This window comes from Molothrus aeneus, chromosome 10 (genome assembly GCF_037042795.1).
Source record: "Molothrus aeneus isolate 106 chromosome 10, BPBGC_Maene_1.0, whole genome shotgun sequence".
Lineage (NCBI taxonomy): Eukaryota > Metazoa > Chordata > Aves > Passeriformes > Icteridae > Molothrus > Molothrus aeneus.
Window position 1 is genome coordinate 15,884,938 of NC_089655.1, and position 16,975 is coordinate 15,901,912.

Sequence of the window (16,975 nt, forward strand, 5' to 3'; positions counted from 1 at the left end):
ACACACAGCCTCCCCCTGCCTGGTCCTGGGTCCCAGCACAGCAGATGGGGGGCTCAGGGATGGGAGCCTGAGGGGATGTGTGTCTGCAGGGGGGTGGTATTTGGTACAGTAGTTGTGTAAATCTGGGGGCGTGCACACAAATTTGTCTGGTGACTTGTTTGCACATCTCTGTGTCATGAGCATTTGTGTGTGCTTGCACGTGTGGGCACATTTGATTCCCCATTCCCAAGAAGGATACTGAGGTGTGGGGCCTGACACTCATGTCAGGGCACTGCTTGGTCTGGGGATGCTCAGGCAGCACAGCCAGTGCCCTGCCAGGTGCAGGGGAGTATAGCTCATGTCTGTTAGTGCTGGGCATCCTGTGCTCCAAGCAGGGATGGGAGATGGTATCTGGCAGCCTGGAGCATCCCCAGCACTCAACCCATGCATCTTGAGGCCCCAGCCTTCCTCCCTGCAATGGGCAGGACTGTAGCCACGCTGATGGGGATTGGAGGAGCACAGGCACTGTGGCAGGCTGGATGCTCTCCCATCCCAAAAGGCAGTGGGAGAGGCTTTTGCTACACCTCCAACCCCACTGGATGGCTTGGGAGCCTCTGGTCAGCTGCAGACCACCATCCAACCAGAGAGAAAAGGACTCAGCCCCAACTGCACCTGGAGGAGTCATAGCTGCAGTCAGGGAGTGCAGGAAGTGCTGAAGATCTGGCATCTCTGCTGCCTGAGAGGTAGGATGGAAAATATGAAGCAGGGTCCACCCTCTGAGCTATGTCAGTGTCGTGTCTGACGGGAAAGCAAAACGCAGAAGTGCTGACTGAGCTCCCACTTTCCCACTGCAGCTGCCTCCTGCCTCGTTTGCTGGCCACAGCAGGTCTCTGTCAGGGCTGCTGGGGCAAGGAGCAGGGCTGCTGCTGGCAAACAGCCCCGATGGGCTGACCCATGAACTGCCACGAGTTGTGTGAGCTATGGGCAGTTACGGCACTGCCTGTGGAAGCTACTGGGAGCCTTCAGCAGCACTGGGGACCAAAGGGGACACCCTGTCCACTGTCCTACCCTGAAGAAAGGTGAAAGCTATCCCAAATGGATATTTATCCCATCTAGTCCCCTCTGGAAGTTTCTCATGGACTTTCCAGTCCCCACAGAGTACAAGATATGGTGCCTGGCTTGCCTCACCCCTTCCCCCAGTGCCCAGGTTGGCTCCCACAAGGCTGTGCTGGTTTTACTGGGGGGTAAGGGAGGAAGAAACCTGCTGACAGTGCTGCCAAAGTGTAAGATGCAAGTGACTCTTCTCAGTTTTCACTGAGTTTCACACTCTCCTGGCAAGCCTCTGCTGCCTCCAAAGCCACTCCTTACTGGGGTTTCTCCTCTCTCAAGCAGCTGTCACTTCTTTCCGCTCTGGTTTCTGGCACGTAGCGCATCTCTTTCAAGAGAGAAAGTGGAAGTTTGAAGCCAAAAAAGCTGCACTGAGCACCACGGTATGAGCTTTGCCCTGGCTAATGGCAGCCAGACCCCTGGCACAGCAGGGATGCTCATCCCCATGGAGTGGGTGAGTGCCCCAAGACAAGCCTGATTAAGGAAGAGTGTTGGCTTGCAGCCATGCCTGGGTGACATGGCAGGGGCAGCCATGCCCCTGCAGCCATGCCCCTGCTCAGACAGGGGCAAGGAGAAAACGAGCATTGATCTCTCTAAATTCTTAAGAGCAGCTTTGTGGAAGAGCAGCTTGCATATGTCACGGAGAGGCCCAGGAACCACAACAGATGCTGCCACCTCCCAGCTCTGCCCTGCACTGCAAGAGCCGTTATTTGCCTGCCCACGCACTTGCCATCACGAGTTAACAAACTCCTGGATGCAAAACTCTTTATTCACCCCCATGGCCATATCTGACTCCCACCTGGGGAGGGAGGGACACAGGGATAGATTACCCCTCATGTAGAGGAGGAAAATGCCTGGAGACAGGCAGAAGACCAGCTGCCTGCTTCCCAGGGATTTCTGAATAGCAGTACATAGGGCAGCCTCTGCTCCGAGCAAGAAGCTTACAAGAAGCCTTGGGCTCCTGTGAGCAGCATCTCACAGGATTCACTCCAGTTCTGATCTCCAGCACTTTCTTCAACAGTCATGCTTTGATAGTTGGCTCAGACCTAGGGCAGGGAAGCAGCATGGCTACTCCAGAGAGCACTGGGTAGAGGTAGAATACTGTAAGTCACCTTTGGGACAGACCTGTTGGCATCACTGCTCTGCCCCAGCCCATTCTGCCTGCCCTGAGTGAAGAGGCAGCACATGGAGCACAGCAGGGACCTTCCTGATCCTGTGGTACCCACCCCATGGACACAACAACATTGTGGCCAGGACTGTTCAATATTGACTCCAGCAGCAGCATCTCCGTTGCTTTAGTCCTGATATGCTGGATTTTCCCAGACTGAGGGGCTGGGGCAGCCTGTTCATGCCCACACCCTGGTGAGGAGGGACTCTGACCCTCAGCAGGGCTGTGATGGCAGCTGTCGTGTCCTCTCCTCCCGGTGTTTCTTGCCACGCTCTGGTGTGACAGGTTTCTCCTCAGGGAAGATGATGGTGGCATATTCAGTCTGCTCAGCTGGCTGAGTCTTGGGGGGCACTGGGCTGTGCTGGTCCCGCTGAAACTCCAGCACACCATAGTCCACTGTGGATACGAACACCTCGGGGGGCTTCTCTTCCTTCTGCAAGGTAACCTCATCGTGGTGGTGCAGCCTCCAGAGGTACCCACCATCCCCACCACAAGCCCATTCTTACAGCAAGTGCCAAAATCAGCTCTGAAGCATCATGGGAGAGTGAGAGTGATACACAGCAGAAAGATGCACAGACCTGGGGCAGAACTACTGACTCCCTTCAGCCACCTAATGAATGGGTTTGGGAGAGAAGATGGAAACAGATCCCTCCTAGAGGTGCCTGGCTAAAGAGAGAGGAAAGCAGGCACCAGCTGCAGCAAAATAAATTTTATCTTGATACATTGGAGGGAAACATCCTCCCATTCTCTACAGTAACACAATCCACTGTCAAAGAGAAGCCTGCTTTGAAGAAGAATTGGATTAGAGAGTCACATCCTATCTTAGGTAGTTTTATTTTGATTTTGTGATGGGGCTGTGCTGCTCCAGGTGCAGAAAAGCAGTTGTAGCTGTGCAGAAAAGATCAAGCAGCAGCAGAGAAGACAGACGTGAGATGCTTGTGAAGAGCTGATAAAGGAAGGCCCAGCACCCTCCTTGCCCCAGTGATGCCATAGTGCTCTCCTGCAGCACAGCAGGGTGACAGAGGCAGAAAACTCACCACTGGCATGTTTTCACTCGGTGGTTTCTGCACATCTGCAAAGTAACACACTTGATTAGAATGGGTTTGTGTGCCGTGTAAGCTGGCCCAGCCCCACTCAAGAGCACTGGACACCACAATCTTTTCACCACACATCCTCCTTGTCCACAGGGCCTAACACCCTGAGCATTATGAGGACAAGTGAGACATCAGCCCACAGTCTAGGGTTTGATTTGGGATTAGTGGAGTGCAGCAGAACTCTCTGTGAGTCCTTGGGTGCCTGTGGCATTTCTGAGGTGATGCCCTGTGCTGCAGCAGGGTGAGGTGCTCCAAAGGTACCTGGGCAAGGTGCATGGGAGGGATTCGAGTGCACCATTAAGGCACAACATTAACGAGTGATGTAGAGCCACTGCACATGGTCCGGGGGCTCTACAAAGGGCAAGCAGGGCTCAAAGCACCCCTCTCCTCCCAGCATGGAGATATCTGTCCCACAGGGGCATGCCACAGCTGAGTTTAGCACATTGAACCAGTCCATGTACCCCAGGCAGCTGCAGACATCTGGCTGACCCCAGGTTCCAAACTGGGTTTGCGTGGCCTCCAGGGGAATCATACCTCCTCTCCTGTATGTGAAGGTGAGGTAGCCGAAGATCAGCAGCACAACCACTCCAGCCAGCAGGAGGATGCCCAGGAGCATGGCCTTGATGTGCTCTGAGGGGGTGCCTTCCTCCATCTCCGGCTCGTCAGTAGCGTTCACCTGGGGGGTTGCTGCAATAGGCATTCAAAAAAGGGGGAACAAAACAGCAGGTCAGGTGTGTAACATGGCCTCTCCAGTCCTTGTGAAAGGCACGAGGGGAACATGAGGCTGTCCTCAGAAAGGGCTCAGTGCCAGGTAGGCTGCCATAGTCCCATTTGTCCTCCAGGGTGCAAAGGAGACAGGACAGGGCAGGGCTGTGCTCTCCTGACCCATGTCAGGTCCTCTGCCAGCAGATTACTGCCTGCCTTAACCACTGGTGCTACAACAGGCTTGGGACCCATCCCCATCAGCTCAGCCCCCAGGCTGACCTGTGACTATCAGCTGGGCCCTCTTGCTCTCCATCACTTTATCAGGCTCATAGAAGGTGATCAGTCCACAGTAGTAGGAGCCTGAGTCATTCTGGTGGAGGTTCAGGATCTCAATCTCAAAGACAGGAGTGTGGTTGATGAGTCGGTACTTCTCTGTCTCTGTCATGGGCTTGTATCGGCTGATCTCAGCAGTTTTCTGGGCTTGGCTGTGGTTGGTCTCCTTGTACCAATTGAGGCTGTACTCTGAACCAGAGTCATTCTCCATGGAGATATTGCAGAAGAAAGTGGCTTTGTCACCTTCAGAGAGAGTTAACACTGCTGGGGAGATGGTCACTGTTTGGGAGAGAGGATACAAGGAGCAGACATGGTTACAGCAGGCACAGGTCTCAGAAACAGCCATACCCTGTGTGGGAGCCAGGGATGCAAGCCCAGTCCACATCATCACTCTGGGACATGGGCAGGTACATCACTCCATGTCTCTGCCATTCCAAATGTATGCCTGCTGGCTGGAGAGGGACTCTCAGAGGTAGCAACTGTACTGTGAAACAGTTTCAGCAGACCAAATTGTGCTCTGGGCTACCTAAAATTAGAACTGAACACCTGTACCAGGGAAAACAGACTTTGGGGGTTGTATTATTTTTAAATATATGCTGTATGCTCATGTCTGAGTCATCATCTCTCCAGCTGAGGTTGACTCTGAAAGTGAGCAGAAGGACAGAGTCCCAGGCTGGGGCAGTGGTGTCCTGTGGTGCAGCCCATCACATGCCTGGCTGCCTGCTGGGATGCTCTGGCTCTGTCCACTACACAATGCTGGGAGCTCAGAGCAGGCAGGGGCTGCCCATGGCACAGTATTTGTCATCTCCAGCCTGAGACCACCTGACAAGGAAGAACAACCTGGAGCTTACAGTGCCATCCCTTTCCAGGGGCTTGTCCTCTCCTTATGTGTGCGTGGGCAGCCAGGTCCCGGGGCTCCAGCTGGGCTTGCCAGGCTGTTCCCAACACAGAATCCAGCCAGCCACAGCCACAGGCTCCTCTGCTTTAGCACCAGCCCTGCTGCTTCCCCTCATTTCCCTGCCCACTATTCCGGTGGGTTCATCCATCCTGCGTGGTGGGAATGCTGTGAACGTGGGCCAGGCACACAGTGTCCTGCTTCAGCCAGTCCCACACAGCAGAACAGCTGCTGTAATTATTTCTGTTCAGAACAATGAAAAGTGGGAAGAAGCCTTTTTCACAAGGGTCACCCAACCAAGCTATTCAAACCACTATGGCTTTGAAAAGTGTGTCAAAGGAAATTTGCCTTCCCCTTTTAGAATTCACCACTGAAAGCAGCCCCAGGGCTTGCACACAGAGTCAGAAAGTCCCTCCCGTCCCCCAACTCTGCCCTGAAGCCATTAGGACCATAACCTCAGCATCACCAACCAGAAAAGGAACCTGGAAATTCTGTGAATAAATACAAGATCAGATGGAAAACTGAGTTGAGAAATGAGGGTTGAGACCAAACAGGAAGAGGGAAGGAGAGAAGTGCCCCAATTCCCACAGGTGGCACTGGCTGTGGCAGTGTCCACACCAAGAGATGGGATTTCTGCCATGGTTTGGATTTCTTGTGTTTAACAGGAAATATTTGGCAGGTTCAGGGCTTTATTTCCTACTAGTGCCGCTGCCAACAATGAATGAAGCATTCAGACAACTTCTGAAAGTAGATGTTGGGTTTACACGTTTTCCTGTATCTTCCCAGCTCCAGAGGTAACATCTGCTCCAAGGGACACCCAGCCCTCTGCCCACCCTCTAGGCAAAAAATACATTAATCCACCAAAGAAACAGCGGGCTGGAAGGAAAGGGAGACACAGCTTCATCAGAGCTCTCACTGACCCTGCCCAGACTCACACCTTCCATTCAACCTCTCCTTCTCCCACAAAGTTCACCCAGAGCAAGGACCCTGGATCCCTCAGGATCAAGTCCAAACCAGGAGTTGCAGCCCAAGGGCACAAACTGAAGCCACAAGAGCTAGAAAGAAAACCCCACACCCCACTGGCAAATCCATAAGTTCAACACCAAGCTCCAACCACTGTCACCGTGTCACAATACAGTCTGGTGTCCTGTCCTCTTCTCCATCCTTTAATCCCATTTCTGCCCCAAGAATCCCCAAGTCCTTTGCTTCAGCTGCACATACCGAAAAGCTTTGAGGTTTCTGCCTTCTTGATACCAGAGCTAATTTTTAACTACAAAGCTCCCTGCCCTTAGACATTTTCCACCAGCATCAAACGACATGGCCATGCCAGTGAGCCCGCCACACTCCTGTACCTACCCCGGCGGCAGCAGGTCAGCATCGGCCCACAGCAGAGCAGGATGGCACAGAGGTCAACCAGGGCCACCTCCACACTGCTCCACGACTTCTTTGAGGCCCCTGGAGCCATGCAGAGCTGCTGTGTCCCCCGCCCAGGCAGGAGGGAGGTGCTGTGCTGTGTGCGCTGTGACGCTCCCGGCTCTCTCCGTGCTTCCTTCCCCACAGCGGCAGTTTGTTCTCTGTCGTACACAGCGAGGGCTGGGTGGAAATGAAACGTACCCATCTCTGCCCCAGAGGGAAACCCGGGCTGCCTCCCGCCCCCAGCTTCCTCCCCACAGAAGCAAGGATCAGCTGAGCCAGACCTGGCCCCTTCCCCTCCCTGCACGCTCCTGGCATGTGCCCATGCAGGTACCCAGCTGCCAAGCAGTGGGGACAGCTTAATACAACAGCTGTTCTGAGCCTGCACCCCTTTTTGGGGAAAGCTTCCAGGGATGGAAGAGGCAGGGACCACAAGGGACAAGTCCTCAGCTCTGAGCCTGGCCTGTAAGTAAAAGTCATCTTGGGTTCCCAGGCATTCACAGGTGCTCCCACGGGGTGCCCAAGGCAGTGGGGTTGTGGGACATGTGGCACTGGGTGGACAGGGTCTGAGAAGCCATGGGACTCCCTGTAGGGTGGACAGGGTCTGAGAAGCCATGGGACACCTGTTGTAGGCTGCTCCCACCAGGATGGGATAGCTGGGAGATGAGGAGGGGGAGGAGGATGAGTTTTGCCTCCTTAGGTGTTTTTCTTCTCAGATTTGAAGAGAGCAAGGGTAGGTGCCCAGGGCCAGGGTGCTATTATTGAGGCAGAAGACTTCTGTAACTTTTTGCCATCCATGCTCCCCTCTCACCACACTGACTTAATACTGGCAAAGGAAATAACCAGCGGTGAAAGCACGCTCTTCCATTTCTCTAAAACACAGCCTCGGTGCCCCACAATTTTGGAAAGTGTCAGGGGAAAATTAGTAACTGAAAATTAATAAGAAGGATGTGATTCTAATGATGACTTCATTATTTTTCCAAACTTCCACAAACAAGCTGTGGGGCTGGGGCTTGCTCACCTATCACTTTCAAATATGTCCCTGGCAGGCAAGTGGGCTGGGGCAGCCACCCCTAATTTCATAGAATCATGAAATCATAGAATCATTAAAATTAGAAAAGACCTCTAGGACCATCAGGTTCAGCCAAAAACACCATACCACAAGGATGGCCAAACTGGGATGGCCAAGGAGGGGGTTCTGAGCTGGGGCAGACAGGGCTCACCCTGGGACGGTGGCTCAGTCCAGCCTGTCTTGGTCCTCTTTTCCAGTCTCCTCCTGACATTTGCAGCATCACTCCTTTCTCATGAGCTGCTGGTACTACTTGAGCTGCAGAGCCAGACTGGGTGCTGTGACCACCTTGTCACCTCTCTACCCCACCTGGCCAGAGGCCACCATGCTGCCTGGATGGGTGGCAAAAGGAAGAGCTCTCCATCATGTACAATGGTGCACGTGGGTTTTGACTTGGACATCACCTCTTCCTTCATAATTTCCTAGATTCCCACTAAAAAAACCCTGACTAAACTAAACTAAGCTGAAGTGAACCCCAGAAAATAAGGAAACTGACAGCAAGGACGTTTTTCCACCTTGAGGCTTTATGTCCCCAAATGATGACACCAGGCACTTGAGCCAGGTGTGGGGAGGCTTGTTTGGCACTTGCCACATGTTTTGGTTTCTAGAAGTGGAAGATGTGATGGATATCACTACCAACATCACAACTTAGCAAGCCAGGGGGATAGGCAGGAAAAACTGGCTCATCCTCCCCACCCCGTGTGGCAGCAGCGGAGGGCTGATTAGAATCATAGCACAAATTGCTCAAACTTTCCAATGCACACTTGCAATAGGTATAAACTGGTACCCAGGGCGGGGAGGCTGCTGTGTCCATGAGAAACTAACAATGGCAAGATGCCCTTTTCTCTGAAACAAAAACTCATGGTGATGAAAAGAATAAAAGAAAAGAAAAGATCAAGCTGCTAGGAAGCTGCTGTGGAGGAACGTGAAGTGTGTCAGCATTGCAGCTCAGGTGTCAGCATTGCAGACGAGCACGGCCCCAGCCCCACAGCAGCCCTGGGGCTTCAGGCAGGCTTTGAACCCTGCTTGCAGCCTGCCAGACCAGCACAGCTCACCCTGGCTCCTCCACCAAGTTGTCCAGCATGAAGGAAAACAGCCTGGCTCCAACCATGATGCAGCTCCCTTCTTGTGCTGGTAAATCTGCCCCAGCCCAATGGGGTAGATGGTACATCTTGGAGTTTGCTGACAAGGTCATAAAAAGGTCCTTTGGTGCTTAAAAAAATATAAATTCTTTCTGTGAGTTGGAGCATGGCAAATTGCATAGGACAGTCCTTTTCTATTTGTCCACCAAAAGATGAAAATGAAGTCTAAAAAGTAAGGACAAGCAGAAATAAGTGAGAAGACAGTTATTTAAAACTAAGAAACAGCAACTTCAGCAAGCACATGTCACACCAGTTCATTGGAGCACAAATGTCATTGGTTTTCTCCAGCCAGAAGCTGCTGAGTTCTATCTGAGACCCAGAGGAGGACCTGGTCTTCTGCAGCCATCACTGCTGCAGCACACAGCTGTCACCTGAGCACTCACCTCAAAGGGTAGAGAGTCAGCCCCAAAATGGTTTAAAAGCAGCTGGGGTATTTAAGGAGCACTGAAAAACTGGATGAAAAAGAAAGCTGTGATCAAACATCTCTGATGGAGCTGACTGAAGCCCAGAGGTGCGTGACCTTGAAGCCCAGGGAAAGCATTGCTTCCCAGGTGAAAGAGGAAACACAAACTGCCACAAAAAGATGCTGAGGAAGAGAAGCCCACATGTTCCAAAGATCCTTCCCCCAGCGGTTTAACTGAATTCACATCTGTGGGTCTGACCCAGGCAGCTGAGTGGCTGGGGTGAGAGGAGGAAACGGTTAATAGTGTTTGCAAATAAATACAGAATCTTGAGGTCTTTCAGATACTTATCAGAAATTATGAAGGTCTCTGCAAACGATTTGCATGAGCAGCAACATCTGACCCTGTGGGGACAGGCAGCGTCCTGTGGTTGTGAGTAAGCAGCGGTAAGCAGTGAGTAAGTACAGGGATGGAACAGAGACACAAAACTGTTACTTAACAAGCAGAAACCAGCAGGGCCTGGGCAGAGCAATGGTAACTGTGATGGGAAGGTGACACATGGGTATGGCAAGGGACCTATGTCACTTCCAGCATGGCAGTGAGTGTTCCTGCTGGCGGGCAGAGCTGACACCCAGCCCAGTGGTACTAAGGACTCTGACGGTCCATCTCTAGCAAGAGGTGCTGGTAAAGTCTGTGGAAATTATGAGCTGCTGCTGCTCAGGGTCTCAGCAACCCATCCATGCTCAGAGCAGGTTGGGGCAGCATATGGCACCAGCTAGGATATGCCTGTGCATCCCAAGCAAAACTCTGGCAGTGATTCCCCTTTCCTCCTGGGGCAACCTCACACCTCCTTGTACCTGAGGGACACCTCCAGGCACACCTAGCCCTGTCACAGTTCATGGCCCACTCCCGCCTCTCATCTGGGGCAGCAGCATCACTCCACAGCAGCACTGGCTGTGCCTTCACACTGTTTCCACTCGGAGCTGGGTGAGGCACACAGGGACCTTTCTCAGCCGTGTCATCCGCTGCACGTGGGAAGCACAATCGATCGCAAAGATCGCTGCTTCGAGATAACCTGCAGAGGAAACAGAATGTCAGCTTCTCAGCAGGGGCTGCAGCACATGCAGCCTTCCCTGTGACACACACCAGCTATGGGCAGGGAAAAGGGCACAAGGGGTAGGATTCTGGGGAGCAAGAATTTTAGGCCTTTATGGAGGATTGAAGAAGTTGCTGGAGGAAAGAAGCAAGGCTGGGATCTCCTCCCTGATGTCTGGGATATGTTGTACAGAGGCAGGAAGGGAGCCTCCAAGCCCTGGCCAAGGCTGAGTGCCGGGGCTGTGGCTGCTGGCTGGTTTGGGGCAGAAGGGGGGCACCAGGGAAGCACCCAGTGAGGCCAGGCTGTCTTACCCCACTCTCTCCCCATCATACCTCCAGCCACAGCCCAGGCAGCAACCTCTTCAAACCCTTTACTTACAGAATCACAGAATGAATCAGGCTGGGGAAGACCTCTGAGATCGTCACATCCAACCTATGACTCAACACCACCATGACAACTACAGCATGGCATTAAGTGCCACATCCAGTCTTTCCTTAAACACCTCCAGGGACAGTGACTCCACCATCTTCCTAGGCAGTCCATTCCCATATTAATCACCCTTTCTATGATGAAGAAATTCCTCCTAATGTCCAACCTAAACCTCCCCTGGAACAGCTGTGCCATCTCATCTTGTTGCTGGTTGTTTGGGAGAAGGGGCTGACCCTCGCCTGGCTGCACCCTCCTTTCAGGGAATTGTAGGGAGGGATAAGGTCCCTCCTGAGCCTTCTCTTCTCCAGACTAAACACCCCCAGCTCCCTCAGCTGCTCCTCACAAGATATGTGCTCCAGACCTTCCCCAGCTCCACTGCCCTTCTCTAGACTTGCTCCAGCACCTCAGCATCTTCTACAAGCCATTGCAAAATTTTACAATTTTTACAGCCTGCAATTATTTAACACTTATTTACCAACTACTTAATTTAACAAGTCTTATTGCAAAAAAAAAAAAACAACACCTTTTCTTTCTTTCTCTTTCTTTCTTTCTTTCTTTTTCTTTCTTTTTTCTTTCTTTCTTTCTTTCTTTTCTTTATATCTTTTTCCTTTCTTTTTTTCTTTTTTTTTCTTTTTTTCTTTCTTTTTCTCTTTTTCTTTTTCTATTTTTCTTTTTCTTTTTCTTTTTCTTTTTCTTTTTCTTTTTCTTTTTCTTTTTCTTTTTCTTTTTCTTTTTCTTTTTCTTGCTTTCTTTTCCAGTACAAAATGACACCCCAGGCTGCAGGGACACACTCCAAGCGCAGTACCGCACCCCGGGCAGCCGTGCCCGGGCGGTGCCGCGCGGCGGAAGCGGCGGCGGAAGCGCCGCGGTTGTCCCGGTAACCAACGCCGGGGCCTGCGGGGCCATGGGCGAGCTGGGCCCGGACGAGGGGGCCCAGAGGGCCGAGAACACGTACAGCCTGCGGCCCAGCCTCCAGCACCGGTGAGGCCGCCGGGGAAAGAGGGGCCAGCACGATGGGGAACTTTGGATTGGGGCGGGTGGGCCCCGGTGGGAATGTGGAGCTGCGGTGGGAATGGCGGGAGGGCGTCCCTGGGCGTGAGGTAGAGCGGGGGTGGGGAATGGGGAGCACCGAGGGCTTGGGGGGCACCGGGCTCCCTCACCAGCTTTACACCCACTCGAGTGGGGGGTGCTGCTGGAGGGGCAACTTCCAGTGCGGCTGGTTTCACCCCTGTTGATAGGTGTTTGGCTTTTGGCAATATCTCCATTTTAGTGGAGCTTTTTTTTCATCTATCATTTTTCTCTAATACACGAAAGCTGTATTTTCCCAGGAGTGGCATTGCGTGTGTTTCTACACATTGTGTGCGAAGTTTTCCACTTTTTTTTTTTTAATTACTTTTTTTTTTTTGCCATGATAGATTTAAGTCCTCCACAGTAAAAGAATGCATCCGTGCGATACTGAAGGAGAAGCTGACCGATGTACAGTACAAACCAGAAGAAATGCCTGAGCTTACAAAGTCTTTATCAGACACAATAAAAGACAGACTGAAAGGTAAGGAGGTCTGCTGGGGATGTAATTTCTTTTCTTGCCATGTCCTCTCCCTTTTGACGTGATCCCTCTTTCTTCCTTTATTCTTGAAATGTATTCCTTCCCCGTTGCCTGACTCGTGTCTGCTGGTATGAAGCAGTCTGCCCTATATATGTGCATTCCTTGCCTGCAGAACTGGAGATCTAATTCAAGCAGACAAGATTTGTTTTCGTATAACTTGGCAGGTGTGTGATGTCAAACTTGGAGGGTCTGCAGGGGGAAAGCAGCTGCATTAGAGAGAAGAAAGAAGTGATGTTTCATTGCTTTTTGATTCCATAAACAGAACCATTCCTGCTCTTTTCCTGCTGTGAGTTAGATCAGAGCTGGAATAGCAGTGGAGATCAGAACAAGGCTCAGGGGGCGCAGGGAACAGGGAGAGAGGAGCAGTCAGCCCAGAAGGGGTGTGACTACAGCCTCACAGCTCTGGAAAAAGGTTGTGCTGCTGCACAGGATGCCCTCCAGCATTTTCGAGTTCAAGAAGAAAAGTGCAGGCACCAGCAGGTGTTTCCTGAGTTTTGTGCTGGAATAAGTATGTGGATGTGTGTGCTGCCACGGACATTTTCTCCCCGTTCTTCCTGGGGACACGCTGGTGCTCCACCTGCTGGGCTGGCCTGCCGTGGTGGCACAGCCGCGCGGTCACCCTCGGCAGGAGCCGTGCATTTGTGCTTCTCCCAGAATTACACATCTGCTTCAAAGCCAGCAGCAGCGGCTGTAGTCCCTGCACGTGTTCACGCTGAGCTCCTCTACACAGGGCTTGGCTTCAGTAATGTGTAACCACAGTGGCAGCAGCCTGAAGCTAGGCTGGCCCGGGGTGGCCACTCTTATCAGCTGGCATCTCTGATAAGCATTGACGTGTTGGATGTTAGCAGAGCCAGCCTGCTGTGTTCAGTCCTCCAGTGGAAACAGAGTGCTGGAGTCGTCCCGGGACACTGCTTTGTTGAAAACAGGCATTGGGATCTATGTTTGATTTCAAACATGCTTGTTCTGATTTGGCTTTTGGAACATTGCCATGGCCTGATTAGATCTGGCCTGTGCCCCAGAGGTACTTTTTACTTTTTACTGTTGTGAAACAATAGCATATCTCTGAAGACACAAAAATAACACAGCTATTATGTGGCCTTTTATACCACTCAGGAGCAAAGGAAACACCTGTGTGGCAGAAGAATCTCACAATACCTTTGCATCAAACAGTTTTAAAATAAGACAGTTTTTTTCAAATTGCATTTTGTCCACCAGCAGCCTTGTTTGTGTTTTTTCCATGTGGCCAGTTCTTGAAAGTTGTCAAAGAAGAATGCTGACCCACAGTGTATCTGCTCAGGGGTGTCCAGTGCCTTAAGATGCATCTTCTGATGGATGCCAACTACACTGTTCACTCTTCAACTCCAGCAAAACAATGGTACTCCATACTGGGAAAATGGAGCTTTGCAAGGCAGTCTGTCCACTTGGGTACTTGCATAGGCTTGTACAGCCACTTGCTTTGTAGCCAGAAATCTTTAGCTTTCAGGGTCCTGTCTTGGGCTCATATTTTTAAAAAGTTATTACTCTCACTATTATTTTTTTCTCTTTCCAGAGGAGGGATTTGACAGGTACAAGATGGTGGTGCAGGTTGTCATTGGAGAGCAGAGAGGAGAAGGAGTGAAGTAAGTTTTGCATCTTCTATTTGTATTTCTAGCATGTTTTCGGGGTTTAGGTGTAGTTTTTTCCTTTGGAAGCTGCTTCCAACTTCCCTTGCTACAAAGATCTGTCTGCAGATGATGAAGTGTAAATCACTTTCTTTTCCCTTTTAGTGGCAACTTGAGTGCTTAGGTTGTGATTGGTTGAATTAGCCAGTGATAATTGGCTCTATAGTGGTTCTTAGCAAGCTGAAATGCTGAAAATCATTTTTGAGGAGTGTGGTAGAAGCATTTTGTGTTGTATTCATGATGAATTAGGGTACACCCCTCATCCATTCCTGAGGCCCCGCTAGAGCACAAAAGCCGTGGTAACTCACTTCTGTCTAAAGCCAGAAAGCTTCCATAAGCACTTCATTTACATTTTTCAGAAGTTTCAATTTCTATAATCCCACTGCAATACTGCCATGGGAACCAAGCCTAGATTCCCATGTGGGTGCTGAGCACTTGCAGTCAGCTCCAGATGCCTGCAGTCAGATGAAAGAATTCCTCTTGGCTGCAATAGTGGGCTGTAGCTTTCCATTACTCATGGGTAGGGAGAAGACAAAAGGGAGCAGCTCACAAGGCTTATATGCTTTATCTTCTGGGCTTATCTTTATTATTGTGCCTGGTACTCCAGCAGAAGATAAGTGCAGCAGAGCTGTAATCAGATCTGCTGCCTCCCTGTTCTGGAGGTCAGAGAGGAGTACCTGTACCTGCTGCTCAGGCTTTTGTCAGGAATGTCTGTCTGCAGGCAGGCTGCTCCACAAGCACTGTGCCAGGGTGAACAGTTCAGTGTTCAGGTGGTCTGATCTGAAATGTGAAGTCCAGCCACACAGGCTGACAGAGCAGTTGAAATTTTCCAGTTTGCAACAGACAGGAGGCAATATTGAAACACAATCACTGACATCCTTAATGCAAAATACACCTTAGTACAGTCATTCATACATGATGGGACTGTGTCCCAAAAGGAATCCTGTCAGCTGAGGCTCACTGGGGCAGGCAGGGAGTGGGAGCCTTGCAGCAGAGAAAAGGGAATGTCAATGCCTTTAGACAAGGCAGCAGCAAGATCTCCCATGCAATATCCTGTTATGGTCTGGTTGTTTGTGCTCAGGATAGGGCTTGGGTGTAGAAGTCCATCGGGATAGTCAGGGAGCAGAGGGTATAGATACAAAAAGACTTGAAGAGGTCGTGGTCTCATGGTATCTGCCAAGGAATACGATAACTCCCTATAAATAACTTGGGAGTATGTGCCATGAGGGTGCAGGAGGTGAAGGACAAGAACAAATAAGCTAAATTAGCCCCTGATATGCATAGGCCAGAAGTCAAAGATTCTTAAGCACCACAGCAATGAGATCTCTAGCCCTGCTGCACAGGGAAGGTGGCAGGGTTGAGAGCTGATGAGTTTGAAAGTGGAGCACATACAGAGGGGATTACAGCATGTGGTAGAATTCAGCAGTAGAAAACTAGGCTTGGGATTCAGGAGCATACTTCCCAATGCCATTACCTTTAAAGCAAGCTCAGTTTTGTTTTCAAGGGAAGTATCTGTGATCACTTAGGTCATTACACATGAACTCTGGGTAATGTCCCTGTCTGGCTCCTTTGTCTAGCATGGCTGCACGATGTTTCTGGGACGCTGACACTGACAGCTGTGCTCACGACGTGTTCATGAACGTAAGTGTGGGCTGGATTCTCATGGGAAGTGCAAGGCTACTTGCTTTTGTATGAGAGGCAGAGTGACCTTAAATATGGAGCAGAAAAGAAACAACTGCTAGAAGGAAGGAATCAAGATTATTGAAACAGCCTGTTTTACATCCTTGTTGACAAAACATACTTAACTATAACAGCCAACATAGTAAAAGTTCTCCCCTGAGTAGGTGACACAGTACAGTACAAAAGTCATTGTAGTCACACCATTTACTGGTGGGGAGAGAAAGCACAAGAGACAAAGTCTTTTCTTACATACTTTGCTGAACTGCAGTCATGGAGCATGGCTGAAATCCAGGACTGAGCCAAAGTCAAGGTTTTACTTTATTATTATTTTATTTTAAACTGACACCTGATACCTGTGTGTGTGTGGATGGATGAAATTGAGGTGCTTCTGGCATTCAGATGCACTCAACTGGGTTACACCACAAGTGAGGTGAATAAGAAACTTAAATAAAAGACAGAAAATTGCTATATATTACCATACAGTTATGATCTGGTCTAAATGTTCCCTGATGTTTGCCTGTTCCACTAGAATAAAAAAAGCTTGCCTTGACTAACACAGAGCCTTTCTCTGTTTTCCCCAGGACAGTCTGTTTTGTGTGGTGGCTGCATTTGGCTGCTTCTACTACTGAAGGTGACAAACATTGCACAGAAGGATGGACGTTGGGGAGAATGCTTTGGAGTATTTTATTTTTAAGTAGAAAAACATCATATTCTTCCTTTAGTACATAACACAATTAACTGCTCTACGAAGCACGTCCTACACCTGTGCTACACACTACAACATTCCCTCTTCCCTGTGGATATTTATATAGCTTTAAACACAATATTAATATTATTATTATTATGTCCTTTATTTAAATGGCCCTTTGTTTTTTATATAGTGCTGGTTTTGTCCTAAAAGTATATTGCCAATAGCCATTGCTTCTAAGGCAAACTCAACTTTTGTCTCGAAAGGGTTCTGTTACTTTTATTTTTATTTCTATGAAATTAATGAAATATTTATAAGAAAAAACATAATAAATCTATGTATTTAATATTTCTTCTCTTGTGGCATTCTCTTCCACTCTACAAGATGCACTATCCTGGATAGCTTGTCTGCATTTCTTAGGTGAGCATTTTGACAATTCTTTGTAAATTAATCCATAAAGCTGATTTCTGATTCTGGTTATCCAGATTTGTTCCTATGACTCCCACAAC

General features: G+C 50.1%; 2 protein-coding genes across 2 annotated transcripts; one reads left to right on the top strand and one right to left on the bottom strand.

The window, feature by feature from the left end:
• Positions 1-2,468: 2,468 nt before the first annotated feature.
• PDCD1 (programmed cell death 1) lies at positions 2,469-6,746 on the bottom strand. Its single transcript, XM_066557016.1, has 5 exons — positions 6,638-6,746; positions 4,333-4,665; positions 3,883-4,035; positions 3,292-3,326; positions 2,469-2,687 (listed from the first exon to the last, which is right to left on the bottom strand). The coding sequence occupies exons 1-5, from the start codon at positions 6,744-6,746 to the stop codon at positions 2,469-2,471; spliced, it is 849 nt and encodes a 282-aa protein (XP_066413113.1).
• Positions 6,747-11,678: 4,932 nt separating this feature from the next.
• Positions 11,679-16,814, top strand: DYNLT2B (dynein light chain Tctex-type 2B). Its single transcript, XM_066556566.1, has 5 exons — positions 11,679-11,812; positions 12,247-12,380; positions 13,987-14,056; positions 15,676-15,739; positions 16,360-16,814. Exons 1-5 carry the CDS (start codon positions 11,736-11,738, stop codon positions 16,405-16,407), a joined length of 393 nt encoding a protein of 130 aa, XP_066412663.1. The 5' UTR covers positions 11,679-11,735; the 3' UTR covers positions 16,408-16,814.
• Positions 16,815-16,975: the final 161 nt, after the last annotated feature.

Excerpts from the sequence above, each read along its gene's own strand:
- DYNLT2B (XM_066556566.1), top strand. The coding sequence starts at position 11,736 with ATGGGCGAGCTGGGCCCGGACGAGGGGGCCCAGAGGGCCGAGAACACG. Across the intron at positions 11,813-12,246 it reads CGGCCCAGCCTCCAGCACCG|ATTTAAGTCCTCCACAGTAA; the intron begins GTGAGGCCGCCG and ends TTGCCATGATAG. Across the intron at positions 15,740-16,359 it reads CTCACGACGTGTTCATGAAC|GACAGTCTGTTTTGTGTGGT; the intron begins GTAAGTGTGGGC and ends TGTTTTCCCCAG.
- PDCD1 (XM_066557016.1), bottom strand. The coding sequence starts at position 6,746 with ATGGCTCCAGGGGCCTCAAAGAAGTCGTGGAGCAGTGTGGAGGTGGCC. Across the intron at positions 4,666-6,637 it reads GCTGACCTGCTGCCGCCGGG|TGACCATCTCCCCAGCAGTG; the intron begins GTAGGTACAGGA and ends TCTCCCAAACAG. Across the intron at positions 4,036-4,332 it reads GGCCCAGCTGATAGTCACAG|CAACCCCCCAGGTGAACGCT; the intron begins GTCAGCCTGGGG and ends TGCCTATTGCAG.